This window comes from Martes martes (genome assembly GCF_963455335.1).
Source record: "Martes martes genome assembly, chromosome: 18".
In the NCBI taxonomy this organism is placed as follows: Eukaryota; Metazoa; Chordata; class Mammalia; order Carnivora; family Mustelidae; genus Martes; species Martes martes.
In genome coordinates this window covers 21,442,816-21,465,522 of record NC_137906.1, presented here as the reverse complement: position 1 = coordinate 21,465,522, position 22,707 = coordinate 21,442,816, and the positions used below count along the sequence as shown (strand labels likewise).

Sequence of the window (22,707 nt, the reverse complement as noted above, 5' to 3'; positions counted from 1 at the left end):
AGACAAGCCCAGGTACAACAGCAGGTTCTTTTCTGATTCCTCAAAGCGCCGCACAGGGTGGGAGCAGAGACAGAAGAGAATGTAAACATTGGGTTCCACCCCCTGGAGCTCAAGGGAAGACCCCTTCCCCAGATAGGGGCTGGAGGGGAAACAAGGCGAAAGGTGGGGATCCTGGTGGAGACAAAGCAGGCGAAGCCTGAGAACACACAGGAAGGTGGGTGAAGAGGAAAGAGAGCAAGGAGGATGGCAGGTGGGGAGAGGGGGGACATTTCCTGTTCCAGCCCATGTCCCTTTAAATAAATGAGCGCAAAAACACTGTGGAAGGAGAACTAAAGGACAGAAGATAGAGCAAACACACCCACCCTGGACCCACCAGGTCCTCTGTACATAATTACAACAGAGATGTCCAGAAGTAGAGCGAGGAGAGCCTTGGCCTCCAGGCAGGAAGAGGGGGAGACCGGCAGAGCTGAAGAAGGGAAAAAGGAACCCAGCTCCACTCACGGATTAGGGGAGCAACTGGTATAAGAATCTGAAAACCGCTGATTCCCATTGCCAAGTCACCTCCGCGGTGACAAATGGCCAATCAGGACTGCACCTGGGACGGACCCCAGAGGGAATTGGGGCAGGAGTGACAGAGACCCCAGCTGGGCCCAACTGGAGGTGATGGGCTCCAGACTTGTTCACGGCTGCCCCAGGCCGGGCCTGCTCTTGACTAAGGAAGAGGGAGGCCATGCAGTCCAGCCCCAAGACAGAGGTCAGAAGTAAGCATCCTGCCGGGCCTCAGATGCCGAGGACCTGTCCCCACCATCCTGGGGGGCCGGGGGCCCATCTGCCTTTCGACGCAGAGAGAGCTTCCTGCCTTGGGCCTTCTTTTCCTGCTTCTGTCGCTCCTTCTCCTGCCTCTGTTGCTCCTTCTCCTGCTCTTTTTCCCACTTCTGGCGCTCCTTCTCCTGCCTCTCCCGTTCCTTCTCCTGTTTCTGCCGCTCCCTCTCACGTTCCTTTTCCTGTTTCTGCCGCTCCTTCTCCTGCTTTCGAGTCTCCTTGCTGGGACCCAGTGGGGCGCTGTTGCCGGTAGGTGAAGGAAGGGATGGATGCAGTCCCTCAGCGGTGACCACAGGCCCTGGGGCAGGCCCAGCACTGGCCCGGCGGGCAGGAGGGGGTGGAGAGGGGGCCCCCCCAGCTGCCCGGGAACCTCGGCTCTTGAGGCCAGGGAGGCTAAGAAGGCTGGAAGAGGGGCCCAGGGGTGGCTGCTGTCGCCGCCGCTCCTCATGGATGGCCCGGGAGCCATGTAGTCGCCGAGAGGGCCGATACTGCAGCTCCCCCCGGGTTTCCCGCCACTTCTTGAGCTGGGCCGTGTTCTCTCGCTCAATCAGTGCTTCCGTCACTGGGAGGGTGGTCACCTAGACCGAGAAGGACTGGGTAGTAGGATGCAGGGGAAGGGGAAGGGGAGGGCGGGGACAGGCAGAAGCAGGTGCCGTGGCCTTGGGCCGCCGTGGCCTACCTCGTGCACCAGGAAGTCCTCTTGCATGCACTGCTGGGGCAGGTTGCGCAGCTGCTCCATGGTCTCGTACATGCCCTGGCAGGAGCGCAGCTTCTCCACTGAGCCCAGCGTGTGCCTCAGCAGCACCAGGGCCACCCGGAAGATGATCTTGACGCCTGGGAGGGCGGAAAAAACACAGCACAAGCGATCAGGGCTGGAATTGCAGTCCGTCCCATTTAGAAGGGACCTGCAGGCCCTATGCCCAGCTTACTGCCGTCCTCACAGATGAGGAAATGGAGGCCCCATGGAGGGAAAGGAGCTGCCTTGGGTTTCAGGTTCCCGGGAGGGAGAGTAGGCTTCGGGCTGATGGCAGAGCCAAGACCGGTCCCCAGTTTCTCCGGCCCCCACACCGTGTACAGGGAAGCCAAGGCCCCTACGTACCTCCCGGCAGCACGCCCCTTTCTGGCAGCCACTGTGGAAACCCCAGGCCCCGCCGTGGGCTGAATGGGTGCAGAAGTACCTTCACAGAAGAACATGTCCCAAACACGCAGCACAGACGCCCAGGGCAGGGTGCGGGCGAAGATGCACATGAACCACTCGGTCATGTAGAGCACAGGGTCGATGCGCTGCCGCCGCAGGTGCCGGTGTGCCAGCGGGGAGGCCCGGCGCAACAGTGCAAAAAAGATCTCTCCGTCCAGCTGAATGGCCTCCTGCCGGCGGGAGAAGCCATGAGAGGGGGTCGACGGGGACCCCCTCAGGGTAGCCCTGTCCCTGGGTGGGGATCCTCACTTCAGTGGGAGAGGCGCAGAGCAGAGGGACAAATGGGCAGGACAAGGACCCCCCCGCAGCCTGGGGCGCCCCAGCCTTCGCACACTCACCAGCCCTGCGCTGTAGTAGCCGGGGAGGTACTTGTCGCAGATCTGCACCAGGCACCAGAAAGCTTGCTGAGGAGGGCAAGAGCAAGCGGGGGAGAGATGGGGCCTGAGAAACAGGGAGTAGAGTGCTCCCCGATCGCCGCCGCAGGCCCAGGTCCTCCCGGGCCCTCCCCTCCCAGGACCAGGGTATGCTGACCTCCGCAGGCATATGCATGAGCAGCACGGCAGCCACAGGGGCCTGGGCCTGGCAGTAGCCCTCATCGGGCCGGTAGATCGTGTAGGCCTTCAGGATTCGGTACAGGTCCTGCTGCCTGTGGGTATTGGGGATGACGATGGGGGCAATCACAGGAGTTGGGGGCTCTCTGCCCCAAACTAAGCCTGCTCCCCCCAGCCAGCCCCATTCCAGACCCTGCCTAGACCCACTTCCAGATTAACCTCAGAGCCTTGCCACCACATGCCTCCACTGACGTTCCTAGTGCTGCCCATTGAGATGAAGGCAAAGACTCCGACCATAACCAAAGCATTCCAGGCTCCAGCCTCCCACCCTGCCTGCACACCCCACATGTTCCCTACCCATTCCCCCGCACAGGCTGTGCTCTCTCTCCCTTTTCATCTGCCACCATCCCGTAGACCTTCAAGGTCACCTTTTTCGGGAAGCTTCCACTGCCTGCAGCATCAGCCCTCCTGTCACACTGTCTGAATGCTTTAAGCACCCTAGGGCAGGGGCTCTCCCAGGGCAGGGCCCACCTCATCTGCCTCATTGGACTGTCAGGTCCCCACCACTATGTCCAGTGGGCCCTGGTTCTTGATGAAGGCCTAGGAAGCCGGCTGTGCCTCAGAACTTTCTCCTGTCTCTGCAACCAAAAGGATAAAGTCTCTGCCCTAGACCCCGCTCCTCTTTCTTGAAGGTGCACCATCACTGCGTCTGGGAATCCCATTCTGTCAGCCCCACATTGGAAAAGAGAGGCCTTCATCAGTTCCAGTGGCTAATCACCAAATCTCAACACTACCTCTTGAATTTCATTCGTGCCTGTTCCTTCGGCCTCCGCAGCCATTCCGTAGCACAAACCCTCATTTCTTACCCAGAAAAACATAAAAAATGACCTCTTCTATCCCAAAATTTAGTCACTGAAGTGTGATCTTCATTTGTGCTTCATTTGCATACCTCCCCGCTATTTTTCACTTAGTATTTTTTTTCTCCGCTTTGCAATGGCATCCATGAAATGACAGGTTGGACGCACTAGTTATTTTATCTAATACCTATTCAAATAAACACGAAATGCCCACAAGCTCCCATGCTTCACTCACCTACCTACCTGCATGTGTCCCTGTTTTCTCCCCTGTGGCTCTGGGTGAAATGTCTGTAATCCTGGCCAAACACAGCCTTTCCTCTTGGGTACCGCACCCCATCAGCCCTCACCTACACGGGCCATCACCCCAGCAAGCTCCCACCTCTCCTGCACCATCAGATTTTCTCTCCCTATTAGATCATTCCCATTGGCATACCAACATGTTATTTCCTCTTGCTTAAAAAAAATGTCTCTTGGCCACCCCCTGCCCCCTCCAAACACCACATCATTTCACTCCTTACCTACTCAGCAAAACTTCAGGGTACAGACTCGCTGTCATCAAGCTCTCTCCTCCCATTCTCCAGTCAGGCTTTAACCCACTGCCCCGCACAAAATGGCTCTTATCAAGGTCACCAATGACCTCCACTGTGCTGAGTCCCGAGGTCAATCTGCAGACTTGACTTTACTTGACTCATCAGCAGGATTTCAAACAGCTGGACCTGAAACCCCTCTTCAATTTGCTTCCAGAAATCATACTGCCCTGGTTTTCCTTCTACCTCTCCAGCTTCTGTTTCTAGTCTCCCTTGTTGGTTCGTTCTCATCTTCCCATTCCTGAAAATGCTCTTTGAGCTTCCTTTTATATCTACACTTGCTGCTCTGATGATCTCATCCAGTCCTATGGGTGAGATTTAGTCCCATCTAGAAGCTGACAACTTTCAATCTCCAGCTTACCTTCACTTTAAACTTCTCCCCAAGTCCCAGACTTGGATATAGCAGACACCCATCCAACTGACTTGGCATCTCCATCTGGACAGCCAATCAGCATTTCAAGCCTCATATTCCATAACTGAGCTCCTGACGTACCCCTTAAACTTCATTTCCCCCATTTTCCCCATCCACATCAATATATAACAATTCAATTTTTCTTGTTTTTCAGGCCCAAAACCTTCAGAGTCAGCCTTAATTGTACTCTCTCGCTCGCTCACTCGCTCTTCCTGCTCTCACTCGCTCCCTCTTACTCTGCATCTGATCCACTGGCAAATCCTTTTGGCTCTACCTTCAGAATATACCCAGAACCCAGCTACTTCTCCTCATAGTTCCACGGCTACCATTCTGGTCTATCTATCATGATCTCGCTCCTGGATTACAGAAATGGCCTCCTAACAGGTCTCTCTGCTTTTGTCCTTGTCTCCTTATAGTCTATTCTCAGCACAGCAGTCAGAATGATCCTTTTAAAACACAGATCAGATCACTTGTAACTCCATCTCCATTCTCATTCTCTATTCCCCTTTCTTGTTTTAAACTCCTCTTTCATACTTACCACCATTTCACATGCAACATACTTTTTCTTTGGCTTCCTTATGTATTGTCTATCACCACTAAAATGTAATAAGCCACATAAGGGCAGGAGTTTTTGTCTCTTGTTAACTGCTGTCATCTGTGGCTAGATCAGTGTCTGGCAGATAGCAGGAGTTAAGTATCTGCTGAAAAGATGAACCAACTAAAGAAGAAAGTCCACCTGAGAACCACTTAATACCATCCTGCATATTACTAAGGACTAATATATACACATCTCGGGGAAGCCTAGTATATACAACAAAAGTACAAGTGCCTGGCAAGTTTTTAAGGGCCTTTGGTGACCTGGCCCTAAACTGCTTCTCCAGCCTCAGCTCTACCCAACTGCACATCCCAGACAGAGCTTACATAAACCCCCGGCCAAGAAAAACCTGCCCCCTGCTCTGCTCCCATCTATCCTTCAAAACCCAGTTCAAATGCGACCTCTTCGGTATGTTGTTGTTGTGCCCTCCTGTCCCCCCTCCAGCAGTCCCCCAGGATTCCAAGTCAGAATCTTCCTCCCAGGACGTTTCCTTCAATATGGCTTGACACTCAGCCCATTAAGCACCACTCTCCTACAAGCCCTGGAGAGCAAGAACCGCTTTCAACCCAGCCCTGTATCCACCTGGAGCCCTCTACCAATGTTTGCTGACTGACCCATGTGGTCAGGCCATCTTACCCATGCCCCCCTCGAGCAGCAAACATCTCATGGAAAGGGAACTGGCGGTGCAGGTCCTTCTCAATCACATCCAGCCACTTAGGGTCCCCAGGCGCCCGTTCCAGCTCCTGCAATGGGACAGCAGGGATGATCTCAGGATCTGGGGGGACTGATGATACCCTTCACACCATGTCACATCCCCATACCCTGGACACACCTCAAACTTGCCAGGGTTCTGCTCCAGGAGTTCCTTGCTATTGGACAGGTACTGCCAGGCCTTGGCTCTGAGGGAAGAGGGGATCCCCTTCCGGCAGCGCAGCTTCACCTAAGACAGAACGGCGGGCAGGGCAGTAGCTCCAGGGGCTGGCAGAGCCTCCAGGCTTTCCCCCAGCAGTCCTCAGGCTTCCTGGCACACCCCTCACACATCCCATTGGCTGGACTCCACTGGACCTGGCCTGGCCTTCTATCATCAAAGCTGCTCCTCCCCCCAGGCCCAAGTACCACCTGCCCCCAATGTGGTCTAGAGAGCAAGAACTAATATGGCTTCCCCGGAGCACACGAGCCCTCCCTGCCCCCTCCCCAACCTGCCCCATTGGCCTGCCCACCACTCAGCCTTCCAAACCTTCTGGAAACGCCGTGACAGCCACTTATCCCAGTTACTGAACATCTCCAGCCATTTGAGCTCCCGCTGCCGAGCCACATCTACAGGAATGGAGCTCTCTCTGCAGGATGAAGGGAGCATGGAAGGGGTCAGAAGCAGTAGTGTAAAACATGGACTGCTGGCAGAACTGAAGCAGGCCACCTCCCCACTTTCAAATGAGAGACTGGATGCAAAAGCATTTTGTGAGCTACCAAGCCATCAGGACATCTGGCCACTTCACCATCCAAGAGCCTTGCTCACCACACTGAAAAGACTTCTCTTTGGAAGGAATCTCTATACAAAGGTTGAGCTCTCATGGTGGATCTCTATGCATGCTGAGTGTGTTCAAATCCTGCTTATGGCACATACAAGTTTGGGGGGTAGGGTACAGAATATTTAAAAATCACACTTTGCATGAGACCTGGGTCCAAGTTCTAGCTTTACCACTCATTCACTGTGTGACCTTGGGCAAGTCACTGAATTCTGAGCCTCAATTTCGGCATTTGTAAGATGGGGAGGTTATAGGAGGTAGCAAACAGCAAGTGCTCAGTAACAACAATAATTATCCACAAAATAAAATACAGAACAAATATATTTCTCTGCTCCTTAGAAGCAACTACCTGAGTTTCCTCCTATCAGACTCTTGAGATCTCCTTGGCCATCTACAATCCCCTCTACCTCCTCCTTCCTGCAATCACCCTCGATTCCCAAGCACATGAAGTTTTCCCTCCACGGTTTGCCCACCGTTCTGTCACAGCCTCACACTCAAGATGCCCCATGAGTCTTGAAACAGTTACTTGTAGGAGCCAGCACCAGGAGGTGAGTGGAATGGAAGAAAGAGCTTGAGTTTCCAGACAGACCTGAGCTCAAATCCAAGTTCCATCCATTAGAAGTTGGGGAATCTTGGCAAGTGATAACCTGAGTCTCTTCCTCTTCAATAAAAAAGGGATGTCACCACCTACATCACAAAGTTATGAGAGGATTACTGAGAAACTATATAAAGGACTGGTAAATGGAAGGGCTCATTAAATATTAGTTTCTTTTGTCTTAGGAGCCCCTTAAACACCTTTCATTAATTTCCATCAAAAGTCAGTTCCAAACTCTGCTAAGGATCAGAAGAATAAGATAATATCTTTCCTGCCCTCAAGAAGGTCACAAGCTTGCAAGGGAGATAATTACAATGTGGTATGGGAAAGGCAATGATAAAAATTGCACAGAAGAGACACCGACTGGAGTAGGAGCAATGGATATTCGAAAAGGCTTCCTGGAGGAGGAGACATCGAGTTGTAAGCCATGAAGGACTAAACAGAACATACTAAGACAAGAAGGGGGAGAAAGGCATTCCTGGCAGGTGGGAAAGCCTGAGTAGGAAGGGGGAAAGACTACAATCCATCTGTTCAACAGGACCACAGGACTAAGTACATGGTGAGGAGTGGTGAGAGAGAAGACCAGAAAGGCTGGCAAAGCCAGAAACTAAGGAGCCGATCTGCAGAATAAAGCACTTGGGACTTTATCCTGTGTCCAGTGGGGAGCCACTACAAGCTTTTAGGGTAACATGTGCCTCAGTCAGTTTTGCTTCAGAAGTATGTTCCTCCAGCACAGATGATAGATTTTAGAGGGACAAAATTACAAAGCATAGAAACAGCAACCAGCACGGTGCCTGGCATACAAGGGGGGCTCATTAAAATCCAATTCAATCCAAGTTCCCTAGGGCAGCATAGTACTGACCAGAAGCCCATCACACAGATCCAGATGTGAGTGGGGTAATTCACTTAACTACTTCCATCCTGTTTCTTCACCTATAAATTGGGTACAACAATGCCTCGGCTCTGTGCATGGGAAAACACCAAGGTCAAACTTCGGTGCCTTCCTAAGACCATGAATGTTCGTGCTCAAAGATTTCCTATTTTTGTTGGATTATAAAACATGCTTAGATTATCCTCCCAAGTGTTTCCCCCAACCCCAGGCAGGTGCCCCCCACCCCAACACGCACATACACAACTAAATCCTATTCATTCTTCAGCATTCGGACGAGCCTCAGCGGACTTCTGAGTGGGCCCCTTCCCTAGATGCTCAGAAAATCCTGTGATGATCTCTAGGCTAAACCTAACACATATTGAAACCAACTCTTTAAGCATTTGTTTCTCCCTCTAGATGATGAGCGCCTTGAAACGACTATTTTATCCCTAGTACCCAGCACAGGTCTGGCACCTGGGTGCTCAGGTGATGCTGGAGGCTGAACTGACCAGCAGGTGACAGGGGTACAGGAACAATGCGCAGGATCCGGAGAGAGGGAAGGAAGAAGTCAGAGGCAATCACACTCCTACATCAGGAGTGACTCAGGCCCCTGGAGGGAACTAGGAAAGAGTAAGCCGGGCTGGGGAGATGAGGAAATGGGGAAGAGGCCTCCCCCAACCCCTTTCCTTAAGTAAGAACATAAGACTGCCCTTCTCTGTTCTGCAGAAGAGCCTTGCCTTCAGGGTCTCCCCTCCATCCACGACTTCCCCATTGCACCACCCCATCAGACTTAGGGCTATGGGGGAGGGGAGACGCCTGCATCCCTCCTTCCCCCTCAGGGACCAAAGATCTCTCCCACAACCCCTGCCCAGCCAAGCTTTTCAGAATATCTGGCCCATAGCTGGAGTTTCGCATCAAGGACCTGGGACGACCTTAGGTATTGTGTCATTCAACCTTTCACTTTATAGAGAAGGAAACCGAGGCACAGAAATAGGGAAGACATCAGCTCAAGAGCACACGACACACTAAAAGCACAGCTCCAACCCAGAACTCCTGACACCTGGTCTGAAATTCTAACATGCAAGTGCCATCAAAACCTCAGGATGCTCTAGGCTTGAGAGGGAACACGGAGTATCTCACTCCTCTGCTGGAGCCACTCCCCTGGAGCCTCAGAAGAGGCTGGGCTGACAGAGTCTGGGCAAGGTGTATCATTTCCTCCTCCCCAACCTCTGCTTCCCTGAAGCAGTCCCACTGGATGCCCACTGGGTACTCACAGACTGCCCGAATACTGGCTGCCCCCAAGGAAGCCATACTTGTCCGTCTTGCGCAGGGCCAGCCCGTTTATCTCCGAATCTGAGCCCATGGAGCTCACATCATCTGCCAAGGACTCCAAGGTCCCAGACATGAGGCTTACAGAGTCCAAGTAGCTCAGAGTGTCCGGGGCCTGCCCTCGAGGCCCAGAGATGCCCGGTCCCAGGCTGGACGTGGAGCCTAGGTCCTGAGAGTTTTCAGCAGGCTCCGGAGCAGGGGTGACCGTCACGACAGCTACCAGAGCCTCACACGTCCCCGAAGGGCCCGGGCCAGGCCCTGAGGGGTCCTCTGGAGCCTGTGCAGTTGATGCTGATGTTGCTGCTGCAGCTCCATGTCCACTTGTCACCTGTCCTGCTGTCACTGCTGCAACCCGCGCAGTCACTCCTGAGGCAACTGTGGTTCCCGGCTTGGGGGCAAGCGGGGGTTTGGCGATCAGAGCCCCAGGAGCCGTTCTGGAAGGGGTCCTGGTGGGGGTCCCGGTGGGGGTACCTGGTCCAGGGACGGGGGAGGGTCTAGCCTCCTCCGCCTTCGACGAGTCAGGCCCCGGGCCCAAAGCCATGGACATCTCGGTTCCTGCCACCGCCGCGGGCACCGGGGGTTCTGAGCCAGGGGAGACCTGCGCCCTCGCGGCTTCGGGTGAGGCCTCCAGAGTCAGCACCACCACTGTGCTGCTCGTGACGGTCGAGGCCGGGGCCGGAGCCGGGGCCGACGTCTGGGGGGGCTCCGGTGCCCAGGCGGGCCGCGCCTCCCCGGGGGGCACCAGGGTGACCGGGGCCGAAGTGGCCGTGGTCACTGGCGGCCCCGGGGCCACCACCACGATGGGTCCGGCCCGGGAGCCGCGGGGCGGCGGCGAGGGGGCCGCGGGGGCGCCATGACGGCGCGGCGGGGCCACCAGGGGCGCCGGGCCCGTCTCCATGGCCGCGGGCCTACCCTCACATCCCCTCGCCGGGGCGGCCGCAGAAGGCGCCGCCCCTCAGGCCGCTCCGCGCCGCCCGCCAAGGAAGGGGAGAAGGATAAGGGCGCGGCCCGGCGCGCGTCGGGGACGGGGGCGGCGCGCCGGCCGCCGCCTGGAGCGCGGAGGCGTGGCAGGGGTCCCGGGGCGCCAGGCGCGGGGGTCCCGCTCGCGCCCTCTCACCCCTTGCGCTCTCTCGCTGCCGCCCCCTCCCTCCTGCTTCAGGCGAGCGGCCGACCTCGCGCCTGCGCACATGCCCCAGTGCCGGCTAAGCGGCCAGCGTTTCAGCGTTTCACGCCTGCGCGCGGGCAGTCCCATCGCGCTCCTTTTTTTCTCCCGCCTCGTCAGAGTGTTTGGACGAATAATAGGAGAGAGGGAACTGGGTTTCTGCCAATGGTTGGAAGGGTGGGTGGGGTTGGCGGTGGGAAGGGGCTGGGTAATTTGGAAAGAGGAAATGGAGAAGGGAGAGGGCTATAAGACCAATGAGAGGGCGAGTGAAGGCAGGAGGAGGCGGAACCAAAGAGATAACTAATAGAAAAGCGGGAAGCTGAACCTTCTGGCCAATAAAAATGGCTGAAGGGTGAGTGACCGCGGAAGGAGGCGGGTGCTGCGCGAGAATAGGCGAGCCCGGCCATTGGAAACAGTAAAAAGGGAGCCAATGAAAAGAGGGAGTAGGAGGAGGGCAAGTTGACAGACAGCGGTGTCTCTTTGGACGGTGACAGACAGCAACCGCAGTCAATAGGAAGAGCTGTGGAATTCTTTAGGTCTCCCAAGAAGGTCAAGAAGGAATGACAGCTGGGGGTGGGCGGGCTAGGTTTGCTATTAATTTGCATCGTCAGCCAATGAGCGTATTCCCTCACTTTAGCAACAGAGAGGGAAGATAGACGGCTGTCTCAGCCAATGGCAGCATCCAAAGGGTAGGGGAGTTGCCAGCAGGCGGTGCCAGCCCAGGGATATCGGTGACAACCGGAGACAAGCGCAGGAGGAGGTGACAGTTGGGGACAGCGCCGAGAGCAGGCGGGGGCCACGGACATTAGAGCAGCCCTTAGCCAATAAGGGGGCCGCGCTGCTTTGCTTGAGTCCTTTTTGGGCTGCCATTCTCTTTCTCTCTCAAGTAAGCAAGGTGGGGCTTGAACTTACCCTGAGATGGAGAGCCGCAAGCCCTACCGACTAAGCCAGTCAAGCGCCCCCGGGGGTCCCATTCTCCATCCAGAGCCGCCTCACTCTGGTGGTGTATGAGATCCTATCAGAGATCCAGTGCCCTGATCAAGTACTCTCAACCTTCACTTTGTCTCTAATTTTCATCTAGGCCCACAACCAGCCTCAACATTCAAAGCCCATACGACTATAACCAGAGCCCCCAAATCCTCTAAGCGTCCCATCTCCCTGGATCCTCCATTTCCTATGGGAATCCCAAGCCCTAAGTTCCTCTCCTCAGCACCCCACCCCCAATCTATCTCAGCTCCTCCCCAGAATCCAGGCTCTAATTCCTTGGACCTCTTCCTCTCAAATGCCCCCCCCCATTCTAGTGGGTATCCTAGACCCCAAACCATGAATTCCTATATCTATGTTCTTATTCTTTGGGGGATCTAGGACCCATCAACTCCTCTCCCATCACTGCCAAACCTCTCTATACTCTATACTCTCATTTTCTGCTGAGAAAGCAGACCCCAATCTCATGAGCCCCCAGGCTACAAACACAGAGTCCTGACTTTAGGAGTCCCTCTTCTCTCTGACCCCCATCCCTTTGAGCCTCAGGGTTAGAGGGCCCCAATTTCCATAAAGGGTCCATCTCCTGAAATTTCAGTCAGGCCTAGCTCCCAATGTCCCAGGTCCTCCTTGGTTTCTGAGTTCTTTTAGGCTACTCACTCCCAGCTCAGACCCAGATCCTGTGTATTTCCATTCAGTGTCTGAGTTAGATATACAGCTCCTGATCTCCTTCTCCTCAATTTCCTCACTTTCCATTTGACCCAAGCTACCTGAGCACTTTCCCCCTTCCCCTCTTTGGAGTTTATCTCCCCTCGCAGAACCCAGAATTGAGTGGGCTCCTCCCTGGGCCTAGACCCCCATGGTAACCGTATAAGGTGAGACAGCTGTCGATTGAGGCAGGGAGGAGCCAGTGTAGGAGGCCAAGGGCAGCTGCTAAGTTTAGGGTGGCTCCTTCTCTTTTCTTAGAGACAACAGGTGGCTGAGCCCCAGTGCCCAGAAAAGAAAATGTCTTAGAGACATTGGCATGAGCCTGGAGGAGGGCAAAGGGAGGAGGCACCTTCCTCAGGACATCGGGTCCTAGAGGGAGCAAGAGAAGGAGGAGATGGGTGTACTTGCCAACCTGGGCCTCCTGGGGCTTCCTCAGCCACTATTTCACTGGGAGAGGGTACCTCAAAGTCACACAGTCAGCCGAGGTGGTTCTTGCCCGGAAGGGAGAAAGGAGCCACTGGCCATCCCAGCCACCTGGGAGGAGGTGACCAACTAGTGTCCCTCTTAGTGCTTTGACCTCCCCCTCCTCTGAGTTCCAAATTTCACAATAGGATCCAAAGAAATGATTATAGATGCACGTTAGATTATGTTCTTCTGTTTCAGACTTTTCCAAGGTTCCCAAGGTCTCAATCCTCAGCCCTCTCGGTCTCCAGCTTGCACCCTCTCCTCCATTCTGGCAACGTGATTTTTCACTCCTCCAGGGCTCTGTCCATCTGTGCTCTCCGCTTAGTATGCCCGCCCTTCCACTTTCACCTGACTCACTTCTCCCGGCCTTCATAAAGTTATCCCCATACTCCCACACAGGGGCCCTGTACTTCTGTACTCCTAATCAGCTATTATGTCATTTTCTCCCTTTATCTTGTCTCCACAGCTAGGCTGTAAGTCCACCAAGGCAAAGCATAAGTATTAATTGTAGTGATTATATTTCATGAAATTGTTTCCAAATAGTGTTCCTAGCCACAGGTTCTGTGGGAAGGGGAAAACAGGGCCCCGGGAGCTGAAGCACAAAGCCCAAGATCACAGTGCAGGCTTTCTACTCCGGGCAGTCTAGCCTCTTTCTCCCGGGTCATTCCATACTTGGCATCTTTTCTTGAAACATCCTCCCTGCCTCCACCAGAGGGGATATAGAAGACCTTCTTGATTCTTCAGCTTCCCCAGACAGTTGTCTCCCTTTCAATTCTACCATCATGCCACACACATACATACACTTGACTGTGAACTCCCACAATGGGAATGGGAGCTGTGCTTGCCAAGGGGCACCCATGAAGCACAGCCCAGTGCCTGGCATACTGTAAGTCCTCAGTAATTTTACTGGCTTTCAACCTGGATGGGGCGCCTGGCTGGCTCAGTTGGTTAGAGCATGCAATTCTTGATTTCTGGGTTGTAAGTTTGAGCCCCACGCTGGGTGAAGAGATGGCCTAAAAATAAAAATCTTTTTAAAAAAATACAAATACATGGAAACAGAAAAATGTTAATTTCAAAACAAGGAGTGTTTTTTAAATAAACAAACAAACAAACAAATAAATAAATAAATATGGACCCACCCCACTCAGGGGTACAGGGGCCTGGTCGATCTTTCTCCCAGTACTGTACCTCACTTTGGTTCCTCTCTGAACTCTGGCACATTCGAGCCCCCTTTTGGGAAAGAGAACATCCTTTCCTGCCCAGGTCCTAGTGAGACATGCATCCCAAGACCCACTCCCTCCTCCCTCCCTAGGCTCCAGCTGCTGCTGGCCCTCCAAGAAAGGAGAGGCCCTGAGCTGGGCTATTTTGGTAACTGGGGTGGGCACCCACAAGGCTAAGGTTACCCTGGTATGTTGAGGGCTCCCTGGGGCAGGACTATATAACCCCAGAGGGACCGGCACAGGCTGACTCTGCTCCTTTCCAGCCAGAGCCACAGCCTTGCCCCCAGGAGACTGAAGACATGGTAAGAATCCCCCAGCCCCTACCCAGATCCCTCTGACCTCAAGGCAGCCTCACTTTTTAAAAGAAAGTAGCCGATTCCCAGTACAGTAAGAGGAAACAGATGAATCCTCTTTTTCTTGGCATTGCTAATGAGGAGCATACTGAACGATGTCCTAAATCTGCCTAAGTCTGCCAAGGATCATCTGCCCAGACTCTCCACTCACAGGAGACCCATCCCTCTCAATGCATGCTCCATAGCTTCCTGCACTCCCCCTTTCTAAAACCCTCTGGGATCAGTCAGGCAAGGATTCCAACTCCCATTTTATAAATGACAGAGCAGAGATTCAGACAGATTGAGTGAGTAGATCAGGGTCACACAGCGAGTCTGGGACTCAGAGGAGGCAAGCTCAGGGCACTGAGAAGGGGACTTGTTGAGTCCCGCTTGTTGGGAAGGATGGAGGATAGGAATGTGGGGTTGCACCAAAGCATGTCCTCTCAGCAAAGAGGTCATAAGGAGGGGAAAGCCTAAAACCAGAAGCGTTGCTTTTTTAAAATGACTCAATTCAAAGAACCCTGAATCTAATCCATTGCCTCCAAAGAGGAGGAGGCATTAGCTCATGGACCCCTTTGCCCATTCCTCACCCCCACCCCAACCCCAGGCACCCAAGAAGGCCAAGAGAAGGGCAGTGGCAGAGGGTGGAAGCTCCAACGTCTTCTCCATGTTTGACCAGACTCAGATCCAGGAGTTCAAGGAGGTGAGTAAGGGGAGAAGGGAGACTGAAGACTGACCAAAAGCACCCCCTGCCACCCCTCCCCCCAATACTGCCTCCCTGGAATGTGCACCTGTTTGGGGGGAGGGGAAGGGCTTAGAACTCCTTGCTCCCCTCCCCATTTGGCATGCAAGGGAACAGCTGGCTGGGGACCAGAATCTGATCTGCCTGGGGTAAAGATGCTGAAGCCTGGCCACGGGGGACCTAACCTCTCCTTGCCCCTGCCTTCCACAGGCCTTCACGGTAATTGACCAGAACCGGGATGGCATTATTGACAAGGAAGATCTGCGGGACACCTTCGCAGCCATGGGTGAGCCCCTTATCCCACCTGTAAAGATTCAAGTCTTCCGAGTACTGGGAATTCAGAAGCCTTGGGTTTCAGCCCTGCCAGCTCCACGTTGGGCCTCAGTCCACCCAGATGAAAAATGGGTGGGAGGATCTGAATTTATGGGAAGATCAACCCTTGGCCATGGGACCCCACTCCAGCTTCCCCCACCCTGCTCCAGGGCGCCTCAATGTGAAGAATGAGGAGCTAGATGCCATGATGAAGGAAGCCAGTGGTCCCATCAACTTCACCGTCTTCCTGACCATGTTTGGAGAGAAGCTCAAAGGTGAATGAGGTGTCCAGGGTCTGAGCCCCCAGCTGCCTCTCCCCAGACCTTTCAGGGACAGACCCTTCAACGACTATTCAGCTTCATGTGCCTTCTGATCCTCCAGGTGCCGACCCTGAGGATGTGATCACTGGAGCCTTCAAGGTCCTGGACCCTGAGGGGAAGGGCACTATCAAGAAGCAGTTGTAAGTGACCCTTCCAGCTTCTCTTACACACAAAGCCTCCTTAATTTTTTTTTAAGTTTTTTTTTTTTTTAAGATGTTATTTGTTTGAGAGAGCATGGGGATAGTGGGGATAGGGAGAAAGGGAGAAGCATGCTCCCTACTGAGCTGGGCTCCATCCCAGGATCCCAGGATCCCAGGATCATGATCTGGGCCGAAGGCAGCCGCTTAACAGACTTAATCCAGGTGCCCAAGCCTCCTTAAATTCTTACCAAATGTTAGGTGTGATGGAGGGGCTAAGGGAAAAATTAGGACTGTGGAAATGGGCAATAGGGTTACATTTTCACAGCACATATAGGAGGGGAAGAGCAAAAACTGGGAGGCCAGACTCTTTGGAAGACCAGTGAGGGATCTAGAGTGACTAGGGTTTTCAAGCTGATACTAGGAATGGCAACCAGATGAGGTAGGAGGGAGTGGAAAGGAACCACGAAGCCCAATCTCAACTCCCCATATGTCACCTCTCTCCAGCCTGGAGGAATTGCTTACCACGCAGTGTGATCGCTTCTCCCAGGAAGAGGTGAGCAGGGGAGGGGGTCCGGGAGAAGCAGAGGGATGAGGGAGGGCAGCATATAGAACCCGTAGGAGATGCCCCTGCATCTTTCCCCAGATCAGGAACATGTGGGCAGCCTTCCCCCCCGACGTGGGAGGCAACGTAGACTACAAGAACATCTGCTATGTCATCACGCATGGTGACGCCAAGGACCAGGAGTAGGGGACCCTCTTAGGCCTCTGCTGGCCAACGCCTTGCAGCCACCCCCATCCCGACTCTAATAAAACTAAACTGGTCTCTGTTTCTTAGCGGTGGCGCCTTCAGTGCATTTGTGGGGGAGGGACTCCGGTGGGACAGCGGGGCTGAAATACCGCCCGGCAGGAAGCCAGCGCCCAACAAATGAATGATTCGTGGCCCAGAGGTCTGGGTGGGGCGGTTCCGTTCCACCCGCTACACCCGCCACTTATTCCCGCTGGGAAAGAAAGACTCGCGTGGCCTCAGGGAAACTGGTTTTATTTTTTATTATTTAAGATTTACCGATTTATTTATTAGAGAAAGCGCGCGAGCAAGGCGGGGGGGGGGGCGGTACAGAAGAAGGGAGAGAGAGAGAAAATATCTAGCAGACTCCCCGCTGAACAGGGAGCCCAGGGCCGCTAGATCCCAGACCCTGAGCCGAAATTAAGAGTCCCACACTTGAACAGACAGAGGCACTCCATCCCTGAAATTGCTTTTATTGAAGTCACAACTTGATTGAAAAGCGGCGGTGTGGGGGCCAGGGGCGGGGCTGGAAGCTGGGGCGGGGCCAAAGGCGGGGCTACAGACTTGGGACTGGGCAAACCTGTTAGCCCGCGAGCCGCCTGCCGAGGCGGGCCTCTCGGGCTGGGGCTCCAGGATTGGTCAGGAGACCGACTGAGGGCGGAGCCGAGGTAAAGCAGGGCGGGGCGGGGTCCTCAGAGAGCGTCCGACTGCTCTCCCTGAGTCTGGCTCTGCTGCATCTGGGCCTGCATCTTCTCCAGCATCTCTTGCATGCGGCGCAGCTGTACGGGAGCAAGATTGTAGGCGTGGGGTCGGGGAGGCCAGAGAGGGACTTCGAAGAGGACTTGGGGCCTTGGGGGGAGGAGGAGGAGAGAGATCCTTGCTCACCTCCTCGTCTTTCTCGCGGATCAACTTCTCGGTGTCTGCCAGAGGCAGCATGGGCAGCGGGATCTCTGTGGCGCTCTGGCGGGAGAGCTTACTAGGGGGCGGGGGGAAAAGGGACAGGGAATCAAGGGCGGGACACTCCGTTGTGGGTCGCAGAAGCGGGGGGGGGGGCGTGGGGCGAGGTTGGGGTCTAGGAGGCAGGGCCCTGTCTTTTCAGTTGCGGTAAGCAAAGTGGGCGGGGAAAGATTCTGGGAGAGTGGTCCGGATGGTGAGGGCCGGGTCCGGGACTTTGAGGGCCGGAACTTGGGAGCCCCTGGGACTCAGGTCGGGCTCTCACCTACGACTGGCCCGATCACGAGCCCCAGGCCGGGCCAGGCTCTGTAGGCAGCGGGCCCGGTAGCCCTCGTAGAGCAGATCGTGGGTCACCTCCTTCAGGTCCTGCAGGTGGGTCTGCACCAGCATCCGTCGCAGGTTCAGGAAGTCGCAGTGATGTGGGTTCTCCACTGCGGAGCGGACCGGCGAGCGTCAGGAAGCTTTGAGTCCAGCCCTATTGGCCGGGTCGGGTCTGCCCCGAGTCCTGCCCCCGGTCTAGGTGAGGGTTTGAAATCCGAGGACCCCTCTTTTGGCTCTTAGGACTCCCGACTTCATGTGTTGGATGCGGTTGACTCAGAGCCGTTCTGGGCTCCCTGTTGGCCTCAGAAGGCGTGCCCACCTTACTCACCCTCCACGGTACCCCAGGAGTAGCGGCGTCCCCTCACCGGACGGGTCCCGCCGTCCCTCACAACCTCGCAGGAACCAACCACTGCGAAAGGGATGCTTTCCTGGAAGGCAGGAGTCAGGGATCACCGTTGGAACACTCCCACCCCCAACCCCGCACCCCACCGAAAACTTATTGTCAGCCTCCACCTCCACATCCGCCTCCCTCGCTTCTTTGCGCCTTCCTCCTTTGCCTCTGCACCTTCATTTCTGCATCCTGCCTCTTGAAGTCTTCATCCTCATCAGAGTCACAATCAGGGAACTGGTAGATATTGATCTCCTCCTCTTTCAGCTGGTCCCGGATCTAGGAGGAGACATGCACACATGGTGAGAAACAGAGAGGCTGTGAGCTACAGACATTGCATGGCTGGACCCAGTGAGATGCAGGTTCCCGGTGCTCAGAGACAGAGAGGAAGACATGAAAGAGATGGTAACATACAGGATGCCCCAAACCAAAATCTCAGAGGGGCGCCTGGCAGGCTCAGTCAGTAGAGCATGTGACTCTTGATCTCAGGGTTATGAGTTTGAGCCCCACATTGGGTGTAGAGATGACTTAAAATCTTGGGGCACTTGGTTGGCTCAGTGGGTTAAGCATCCAGCTTGCTTTCAGCTCACGCCTTCATCTCAGGGTCGTGAGTTCAAGCTCCGTGTTGGGCTCCACACCGAGTGTGGAGCCTACTTAAAAAAATAAATAGAAATCAAAAATAAAGAAATAAAGAAATAATCTTAAAAATAAATCTCAGACAATGAGAGAGATATAGATGGTGAAAAAGAGACAAAGACACCCAAATGGGGATGACTGAGGCCTGGAAAGATTGTAAGATGAGGGAGACACCAAAGGCCCTGGAGAGAGAGGCCTAAGCAGAGAGAGTGGGAGGGGCCTCTGAAGTCACAAGGCGGGTCATCCTCCCAGGGCTGGAGGGATGACAGGAGTCATTAAGTCTTTGCCACCACCCTCAAATAGGCCTTAGCCAAGTATCCAGTCTGGGGATTGTATTCCGGGCCTCCAGGGACGTGGCTCCTTCAGCCTTCCTTGGAAACTTTCTCCCACAGTGTAGCTTGACCCCTTAGGCTTCCCAAAGGCAATCCCAAGGTCAAAGAAGTCAAAGCCGAGCTCAGATGTGATAATGACTTCTGGCCTCACATGGGACCAAAGCAACCAGAGGTCACCAGACATACCTTCTGCTTGAGGGCCTGGGTTTCCTTCGGCATCAGGGCATCCGCTTTGCCAATGACCGGGATGATGTTGACCTTTTCGTGCACTGCTCGGAGGAAGGCCACATCTAGGGGCCGGAGCCTGCATGGAGTGATTGGTCAGGGCTCAGCCCTGGGCCACAGAAACCCTCCCTGCCCCTCCCCAAGTACCCCCACCCCCCAAGGTGTCCCCCAGACCCTCGGCCAAAGGGGGAGATGAAGTAGAGGCAGCAGTGGACACGGGAATCCTGAATGTTCTTCCGGTTCAGGCCGCTCTCATCCCTCAGATACTGCTCGAATTGCTCCTCGATGTAACGCACCACCGGCTGCCAGCTGGGGTGTGGGGCAAGGGAGTACAGTCAGAGAAGAGGGGCTGCAGGGCAAGGAAGGGGCAAGGCTAGCCAGGACTATGGGGGTGGGAACTAGTGTCTTGGGCTCCAACCAAAGACATCAGGAGAGATCAGCAGGGTGTAGTCAGATGTCGGGAAGCACCGGGCACTCTGGGCCATGTGGCCCCCAGAAGCAGGCCCCACCTTCTGGGGAGGGCAGGGGCTGGGACTGGCCAGGGCAGCCCTGGAACTGAGCCCTCGTCTTCACAGAGAAGCCACATCAGGCAGCTTAGTCCCCGCTCCTTCCCCTGCCCCTCACCAGTCTGAGCAATCCACGGAGTCCCCGAAGCCAGGTGTGTCCACCACGGTCAGCTTCACCTTAATACCCCCCTCCTCGATCTCCACACCCCGACGCTCAATGGTCAGCGTTTGTGTCAAGCGAGCTGTGGGGATGGGGAGAGGCCAGGGAGCTGGGTAAGGGTCTGAGCCGGGACTGATTTCCCTTCTCAGAATCACAGTTGTCCCACCCATTTTTCAGGGAAGTCTCAGAGAAAAGCAGAGAGCTGCCCAAGTCCCCCAAAAGTCAGGGGAAGAGCCAAATGAAAAGAAAGAGAGCACAGCCTGGGGATGGGAGAGAGAGAGTCTCTGGAGAGGACGGGAGGGTCTTACCACTGGCCTCTGGCAGTTGCCGGTCCTCGTAGAGATTGGTGAGAAACAGGCTGTTGATGAGGGTGGATTTTCCCAGGCCTGACTCCCCTGTAGACAAGACAGACCCTCCCACCTGGTCAGGGGAGGAGACACCGAGGGTCTCTGGAGGAAGCCCACTCCCAGCCCCCACCACTGGTCCCCTGTCCAAAACCCATCAGACCTGCTACCATGAGTGTGAAGTCAAAACCCTTCTTGACGGACTTGCGGTGCAGCTGGTTGGGGAGGGCGGCGAAACCCACATACTCCTTGTCCTGTTGGTGGGAGGACAGACAGTATGAGGCTGCTGGGAGCGGCAGGCAGGGCCCGCAGGATAACCTGCCCTCGCGGGAGAGAAGTCAGCCTACTGTGGCTTGACCTGAGCCTGGCTACTCTGGGGGTTGGGGGTTGAGAGCAGAGATGCCTGTATTCTGGGGCAGAAGGACTCACCATGACCCTGCTAGCTGTCGCTGCACCTGTTGTCTCTCCCCACTTCCTCTGGTGGGGCAGGAAGTTGAGTGTGGCAAATAAGGGGGCGGGCAGTATAGGAAGCTGAGATGCTCAAACGGGTGGGGAAAGCCAAGTCCAAGAATACCTGGAGTTCTCACTTCCTGGATCCCTTTGGCTACCCCCCCATGGGAAGCTTCGGCACCTCAGTTCTCTGCACACCCTTGTTCCGAGCCCCTACTGTAGCCCCATCACCCTGGTGGGAGGGAGGGGTGTAGGCAGAGAGGAAGGAAGCAGATTGGTGTCTCTAACAAGTGAGATGAAGGCTTTGACTGGGATGGTTAAAAAAAAAAATTCCCAGGGTCTAAGTGGACCAAAAGTCATAATAGGATTAGAGATGGAGGGGGCCATCAATTTTCCTTACTAGCTCGGGCAACTGATTCTTTTTCTTTTTTTCATGCAATTGATTTTTTTTTTTAAGATTTTATTTATTCATTTGGGAGAGAGAGAGCACTCTACACGTGAATAGGGAAAGAGGGGAAAGGAGAGGGGCAGAGGGAGAGAGAGAAGCAGACCCCCAGCTAAGCAGGGAGCTCACCTTGGGGCTTGATCCCAGGACCCTAAGATCATGACGTAAGCTAAAGGCAGACACTTAACCACTGAGCCCCTCAGGCACCCTTTGTGCAACTGATTTTTTTTTAAAGTTTTTTAATTATTTATTTGACACGGGGTGGGGGGAGAGAGAGAGAGAGATCACAAGTAGGCAGAGAGTCAGGCAGAGAGTGGGGGGGGGGGAAGCAGACTCCCCGCTGAGCAGAGAGCCCGAAACGGGGCTCAATCCCAGGACCCTGAGACCATGACCTGAGCCAAAAGCAGAGGCTTAACCCACTGAGCACCCAGGCGCCCCTGTGCAACTGATTCTTAAAAGGACTTCAAGTCTTTGGACATCACTGCCAGAGAGACCTTCCATTAGAATCCTGGCCAAGGCGTCCCCTGATATAGCTCCTTCAGGGCCTTCCCAGTAACTTCAGAATTAACTCTGAGTTCTGGCCTGGCAGGCAGAGCTTTCCACATCTGACCTCATCAACCATCCCTCACTCCTCCTTGGAGAGTGCCCACACCCTTCACTCTGTCCACATTGAGCTTTTCCTTCTGCTCTTCCAGATCCTTCAAAGGTTTGATTCCAAGATCTCTTCTTGCTCCGATAGGAAATCTTGCCCAATTATGCCAGGAAGAGTCATTTGCCCTCCTCCAAACTCTCCAACACCTTCCACAGACCTATCCCCAGTGCTTGCATTTGTTTATCTGGCTATCTTTTCTACTGGCTGAGCTTTCTGAGGTCATGGACCATGTCCTCTTCATTTCTACATCCTCAGTGTCTTGCCCTGGGCCTGCCACAAAGCAGGTGTGGGGAAGTAATATCCTAGATGAATGTGTGCATGAAGTAATGAGTGAATGAAGTTGGTCATGGCCCAAGGCTAGCAAAACATGTAAAAGGAGCCATGCTTTGGAGGCAGAAAGCTCTGCAAACCTCAGTTCTCACACTTATTATGGGACCTTGGGCGAGTCACTGCCTCTCTAAACTCCATTTTTCTCCTGGTAAAATGAAATACACACATTTCCACCTGGTTTTCAGGACTCCTGAGTAGTTTTGGATGCCATGAGCTTTGGAGTCCGATCAGCTGTATACACGAGCCCTTTATGAACTGTAGGTTTTAGCCTTTATGAACTGAGTCACCTCTCTGAGCCTCTAAAGCTAGTATGCTCCTAGGGCCTTGAAGGCCTGGCTTGAGCTCGATCGTGTCTATTGCTCCAACCTCATTTTCTTTTTCCACTCCTTGTGGTTCTATTTATTATTTCTCTGTTACCCGCTGTTGTGGACTCAATTATGTGTCTCCCCCCGTGC

The 22,707-nt window shown here is 54.5% G+C and overlaps 3 protein-coding genes across 4 annotated transcripts; 1 reads left to right on the top strand and 2 right to left on the bottom strand.

Annotated features, from left to right (window-relative positions):
* Positions 1-8: 8 nt before the first annotated feature.
* Positions 9-10,484, bottom strand: TBC1D10B (TBC1 domain family member 10B). Its single transcript, XM_080830800.1, has 9 exons — positions 9,289-10,484; positions 6,260-6,359; positions 5,855-5,962; positions 5,659-5,765; positions 2,552-2,666; positions 2,359-2,424; positions 2,001-2,190; positions 1,502-1,656; positions 9-1,400 (listed from the first exon to the last, which is right to left on the bottom strand). Exons 1-9 carry the CDS (start codon positions 10,239-10,241, stop codon positions 756-758), a joined length of 2,439 nt encoding a protein of 812 aa, XP_080686926.1. The 5' UTR covers positions 10,242-10,484; the 3' UTR covers positions 9-755.
* Positions 10,485-13,926: 3,442 nt separating this feature from the next.
* Positions 13,927-18,828, top strand: MYL11 (myosin light chain 11). Of its 2 annotated transcripts, none has more exons than XM_080830604.1 (7): positions 13,927-14,181; positions 14,819-14,914; positions 15,164-15,239; positions 15,436-15,540; positions 15,647-15,725; positions 16,230-16,278; positions 16,369-16,573. In XM_080830604.1, exons 1-7 carry the CDS (start codon positions 14,179-14,181, stop codon positions 16,471-16,473), a joined length of 513 nt encoding a protein of 170 aa, XP_080686730.1. In that variant the 5' UTR covers positions 13,927-14,178; the 3' UTR covers positions 16,474-16,573. The 2 variants fall into 2 exon arrangements, with proteins under 2 accessions (XP_080686730.1, XP_080686729.1); XM_080830603.1 differs by lacking the exon at positions 16,369-16,573 and adding an exon at positions 18,025-18,828 and having other exon boundaries at positions 14,091-14,181.
* On the bottom strand, positions 16,748-21,032 carry SEPTIN1 (septin 1). Its single transcript, XM_080830602.1, has 11 exons — positions 20,805-21,032; positions 20,539-20,629; positions 20,340-20,426; positions 19,990-20,113; positions 19,540-19,674; positions 19,327-19,444; positions 18,350-18,451; positions 18,113-18,212; positions 17,729-17,894; positions 17,395-17,485; positions 16,748-17,288 (listed from the first exon to the last, which is right to left on the bottom strand). Exons 1-11 carry the CDS (start codon positions 20,805-20,807, stop codon positions 17,202-17,204), a joined length of 1,104 nt encoding a protein of 367 aa, XP_080686728.1. The 5' UTR covers positions 20,808-21,032; the 3' UTR covers positions 16,748-17,201.
* Positions 21,033-22,707: the final 1,675 nt, after the last annotated feature.

Excerpts from the sequence above, each read along its gene's own strand:
- TBC1D10B (XM_080830800.1), bottom strand. The coding sequence starts at position 10,241 with ATGGAGACGGGCCCGGCGCCCCTGGTGGCCCCGCCGCGCCGTCATGGC. Across the intron at positions 2,667-5,658 it reads GCTGCTCGAGGGGGGCATGG|GCAGCAGGACCTGTACCGAA; the intron begins GTAAGATGGCCT and ends CAATACCCACAG. Across the intron at positions 2,425-2,551 it reads TCATGCATATGCCTGCGGAG|CAAGCTTTCTGGTGCCTGGT; the intron begins GTCAGCATACCC and ends TGCCCTCCTCAG.
- MYL11 (XM_080830603.1), top strand. Across the intron at positions 15,240-15,435 it reads GGACACCTTCGCAGCCATGG|GGCGCCTCAATGTGAAGAAT; the intron begins GTGAGCCCCTTA and ends ACCCTGCTCCAG. Across the intron at positions 16,279-18,024 it reads ATCGCTTCTCCCAGGAAGAG|GACTCCCGACTTCATGTGTT; the intron begins GTGAGCAGGGGA and ends TTTGGCTCTTAG.
- SEPTIN1 (XM_080830602.1), bottom strand. Across the intron at positions 18,213-18,349 it reads GGCAGGATGCAGAAATGAAG|GAAAGCATCCCTTTCGCAGT; the intron begins GTGCAGAGGCAA and ends CCTGCCTTCCAG. Across the intron at positions 17,289-17,394 it reads TCCGCGAGAAAGACGAGGAG|CTGCGCCGCATGCAAGAGAT; the intron begins GTGAGCAAGGAT and ends GCTCCCGTACAG.